At 41.1% G+C, this 5,213-nt stretch overlaps 1 protein-coding gene across 1 annotated transcript in view; it reads left to right on the top strand.

The window, feature by feature from the left end:
- The window catches only part of LOC111813541 (ras-like GTP-binding protein O-RHO), a 58,107-nt gene that overhangs the window by 42,727 nt on the left and 10,167 nt on the right, over positions 1–5,213 (top strand). Inside the window, exon 3 of the mRNA XM_023704574.1 lies at positions 3,778–3,935. Within this exon, the coding sequence (XP_023560342.1) occupies positions 3,780–3,935 (156 nt within the window). The 5' untranslated portion in view covers positions 3,778–3,779. The remainder of the gene's footprint in view (positions 1–3,777; positions 3,936–5,213) is intronic.

Here is a 5,213-nt window from a genome sequence, read left to right as displayed (position 1 = left end):
CCTGTACCATTGAGCTACATTCTCCAAGTCCTTTCTTATTTTATTGAAGACAGATTCTTAAGTTGCCCAGACTGACCTGGTCTGAAATTCCCCAGCCTTTGTCTGTGAGTTGGCACTGTTAGCTTTTGTTCGGCTCCACATGCTTGTGTGTGGGTGATCTTTGAAAGTTGTGAAGTGAGAGACAGACCCTTAAAGTTGTAAAATTGTGTGTGTGTGTGTGTGTGTGTGTGTGTGTGTGTGTGAGACAGACCCTGAGAGACACGTGAAGTTGTAGAATTCCCTTGAATCTGACTCCACAGTGACTTGAGTATGCTAGCACTGCAGATTTGTTTTCATCACCAAGATTAGAAGAATTGGACAGAAATTTCACCAGGGTTGGGATGAATTAGAGATACAGATAGAAAACAGGAGTTGAGAACTGGGGAGATGGCTCAGTGGAATAAGTGCTTCCCTGGCAAGCATAAGGGCCTGAGTTCAATCCCCGGTTCCACCAAAAAAAAAAAAAAAAGACTGCAGTAGAAGGAGTTGAGCTTTGGTAGGAGTTTTGAGATAGGGACTGGAGATTTTGGAGTCACATACACAAATATGATACTTGAAAAGCTGAAGTCCCCAGAGATAGGTAAAGTGTTAGAAGAGTAAAGCAAGTAACTACAGTTTTAGGGAGTGACTAGATGTGGAGGCTATAACTAAGGAGATTAGAGATTTAGAAATTAGCATACCTAGTACACATTTTCTTAGGGAGATACAGGAAGGTTAAGTTGTTACAAAAAGAAAAACCTAGGTACAGGAAAATGGCTCAGTAGAATAAGTGCTTCCCTGGCAAGCACAAGGGCCTGAGTTCACTCCCCGGTTCCATCAAAAAAAGAAAAATCTAATGGATTAGATTTTATGATGATGGGTCATTGGTGACTTTGAAAAATTTCAGTAGAAGTTTGGAAAGAGGCAGGTTGGAAGAATATAAGGAACTGAGTGAGTACTGAGTAGGTATTCAGCAGCCTCCCGACAGCTGGAACTATACAGCTATGCCAAAATAAGCAAATAGCCAAAGGGAACCAGGGAGCAGAAACATCTGTTGTTTTAAAATAAAGGGGAGGGGTGGGGGAGATGGCTCAGTGGAATAAGCACTTCTCTGGCGAGCGCAAGGGCCTGAGTTCAAGCCCCGGTTCTGCCATAAATACATAAATAAATAAAAAAAATAAAAGTTGGCTTGAAGGTAAACCTCAGTGATAGAATGTTTGGAACCTGTGTTCAATAAAACAAAACAAGCCCTGCACCTTAGTCAGTGGCTAGTCTTTGTACAAATTAGAATTGAAGGGTTTTGTAGGCCATTGCACATAGCCCCTTATTCTCCTTTCTTGGATACTCATTCTGAAATTACTTGCACAGGAATGGGAAATACATTGCAGGTTGGGTTTTGTTTTTGCAGTGACTACTTACTGTAATTTGCTCAGAATACTTTTTAAAATTTGGGTTAAAATTGACCTGTTTGTGATAGCAGAACACAACATGAAATGGGTATTTTCTTTGCCTTTTCAGCACCATGAGTGACTTGAATGAGGTCGGTATGATAATTCACACATTAAGGATTGGTTTATTTTTACATTTGTTGGTTGTTTGAGGCAGAGTCTCACTTATGTAGCCCAGATGGCCTTGAACTCTCAGCCATCTCTACCTCAGCCTCCTGAGTAAAAGGTTTTTAAACTTGAGACAATAATTAAGAACTTAGCTAGTAGTGGTAGAACACTTGTATAATTCCAATTACTTGGGAGGCTAAGGCAAGAATATTGCAATTTCAAGCCAAGCCTAGGCAACGTAGCAACTTTGTAAGACCCTGTCTCAAAATACAAAGCATTTTGTGCGTGTGCCCTGGGGATATAGCTCAGTTTGAAGGCCCTAGGTCAGTGGTAGTAGCAAACCCGTAGCGCATGTGCCGCAATGGCTGTGTTATCGTTGAATGCTCTAAAAGGTTTACCATCACTCTTAGTACCTCCAAAATATTATAATAAATTTGGAAATGATTGACTTTTTAACAGTGTTGTTTTTCAAAGCATAAATATGAACTTTATCCATTTAGATCTTCTGTAGTTTCTCTTAACCTTTATTTATAGTTTTCAGAATATATAGTTCTGGTTTTTTTGAGATAGTCTGGCAGTCACTCAGGCTGGCCTCAAATTCATGTGACTCCTGCCTCAGCTTCCTAAATGCTGGAATTACAGGTGTGTGCCACTGCATCTGGCTTCAGCATATAGATTTTGTACCCTCCCCTCCCCTGAGTCTGTGTTCCCCAAACTGACCTTGAACTCAGGATCCTCCCATCTCAGCCTCCCAAAGTAGCTGAGATTGTGGGTAGATATGACTGTGCCTGGCTCTAGTTTTATACTTCTTTGGTTAAACTTTTTACTAATTATAATGATGATGTAAAAGAAAGTATTATAGTTTTCTTTTTTATACTGTTCATTGGTAGAGTATTAGAATTTTTTTTTACAATTGATGTCTCATACCCTATAACATTGCTGAACTTATTTATTCTAATTTTTAATGGATTCGTAACATTTCCCATTTATAACAGCATATCATAGCTAGATGTGGCACATGCTATAATCCCAGCACTCAAGAAGTTGAGGGGGGCGCAGCCCAAATTCAAAGGTTCCTTGGCATACATAGCAAGAATCTGTCTCAAAGAAACAAAAACAACCTGACATTGTGGCACATGCCTGTCAGCACTGTGGGAGGATGAATCAGGATGATGCTGAGTTTGAGTGCAGTATAGGCTGCTTAGTGGCTTAGCAAGACCCTGTCTCAAAATAAAAAAGGGCACTATGCTCACTGGCCAGTACTAGGGTGGGGAAAAGAAATTATGTGTGATTTGAAGTGGTTTTACTTTTTCTAAGATGGATGCCTTTTTTTCTTCTCTTTCTTTGCAGTACTGAGGGACATTCTAGCACTGAGCTTATTCCAGTGCTATTATTTTGAGACAGTCTTGCAGAGTTGCCCAGAGTGGCTTTGAACTTGTGATCCTCCTGTGTTACTTTCCCAACTAGCTGGACTAGAGATGTGTGTGCCACCGTTCCCAATTAGAATCTTCTCTGTGTGTATTACTGCATATGGGACTCATGAACGTCTTACAATAGACACTGCCACTGAGCTACATCCCCAGCCCTCCTAATACCTTTTATTTCATTTTCTTAACCTAATTATTCCACTTGAATCTCAAATGTCATGTTGTATAGAAGTGGCAGGAACAGACCCCTTTTGCTTATTCCTAATCTTACATGGAAAGCTATTAAATCTTTTTTTAAACCATCAAGTATAATTTTAAAGTTTCTGGTGTAAAACCTTTTGATATCAAGAGGTAAGTGTATGAAACTGTGGGGGTGAGGAAGGTTGTTGAGGTAGGCTTTCACTATATAGTTCAAGCTGTCCATGAATTCAGGATGATCCTTGTACCTCAGCCTTCAAACTATTGGGATTACAGGCATTGCTAGCATGCCCCATGCCTGACTTTAGAATTTTGAACTCAGGCATATTATGGAGCTTGTGTTCCATGGCCACAAAACTGCATCATAGTCTGAGACTACAGCTTTTTTTTTAAGAATGGAGGGATTGAGATGGTCTCACTGTGTAGTTTAGGCTAACCTTGAACTCATTATGTAGCCCAGGCCAACTTTGAACAGGTGTGGATCCTGCCTCAGCCTTCTGAGTACTGAGGTTATAGGCATGTGCCACCCTGCCTGGCTTATGTGTGGCTTTTTATAACACCTTTGTTTTGTGTTTCAGCAATGGCTGCCATCCGAAAGAAACTGGTGATTGTTGGTGATGGAGCTTGTGGTAAGACATGCTTACTCATAGTCTTCAGCAAGGACCAGTTCCCAGAAGTATATGTTCCCACAGTGTTTGAGAACTATGTGGCAGATATTGAAGTGGATGGAAAGCAGGTAAGTTAACTTTTCATAATAACTGGTGCCACTGTACATACATATTAGGCTCTTCATAGAGCCACTAGAGAATTAGCCCTTTTGCCTCTTCATGCAATATGACAGAAATGCTGGAAAGAATAATTCTCATCTGTCATCTTAGTCCAGTTTTGTTCATTTTTAACTATTGTTTTCCTCACATTATCCACATTCATAAGTGTTTTATGGGACCCGGGAAATAGCTCAGCAGTCTAAGCACCTGCTTAGGCAAGCACAAGGACCCAGGTTTGATCCCTGGTTCCACGTAGCACAGCACTATGCTGGCCACCGAAACCAGATGTGGTGGGTGGCACATGCCTGTAATCCCACTGCTGGGGAGGTTAAGACTGGAGGATCGCTGCGAGTCCAAGCTGCGTAGTGAGACCCTGTACCAAATAATAAATAAAGTAAAAGACTAAAAAATAATAATGGATTTTACATGAGGCAGCATTAATATATGAAGTCTTTCTAACCATAACTATATAGCTATATAGATAAGTGATGTATATATATAATACTTTTTTGTGTGGTCTTTTTGGGACAGGGTCACTATTTAGCTGAGGCTGGCTTTGAACTTACTTTGTAGCCTAGGCTGGCCTCAAACTCATAGCAGTCCTCCTGCCACAGCCTTCTGAGTGCTGGGATTATAGACATGCATAGCCACACCAAGTTTATGCTTAAAATGTGTTGCCAAATAGATAATACTCAAAACTTTTTTTTTGCGGAACCGGGGATTGAACTCAGACCCTTGCGCTTGCCAGGGAAGCGCTTATTCCACTGAGCCATCTCCCCGACCTCAAGCATGACATTTTTTTTTTTTTTTTTTTTTTTTTTTACTGGGGATTGAACTCAGACCCTTGCGCTTGCCAGGGAAGCGCTTATTCCACTGAGCCATCTCCCTGGCCTCAAAACTTTTTTATATGGATGACTTTGTGTTTTAAAATTATGTCAGTAGGATCGGTGCGAGTTCAAGGCCAGTGTGAACTGCAGAATGAGACCCTGTTGCAAAAAGACAAAATAAAACCAGTCTCGGGGGCTGGGGAGATGGCTCAGTAGAATAAGCGCTTCCCTGGCAAGCTCAAGGGCCTGAGTTCAATCCCCAGTTCAAAAAAAAAAAAAAAAAAATAGTCTCTGTCAGTGTATCAAATAAAATGCTCGGGCTGGGGAGATGGCTCAGTGGTCTAAAGCACCTACTTAGAACAAGCTTAGCAAAGCACAGGGACTGCGGTTCAATCCCCCAGCACCACATGCCAGCCAGCC

Source organism: Octodon degus, unplaced genomic scaffold, assembly GCF_000260255.1.
Source record: "Octodon degus isolate 3935 unplaced genomic scaffold, OctDeg1.0 scaffold00008, whole genome shotgun sequence".
NCBI classification, from domain to species: Eukaryota; Metazoa; Chordata; class Mammalia; order Rodentia; family Octodontidae; genus Octodon; species Octodon degus.
This window is presented reverse-complemented; position numbering and strand designations above follow the sequence as displayed.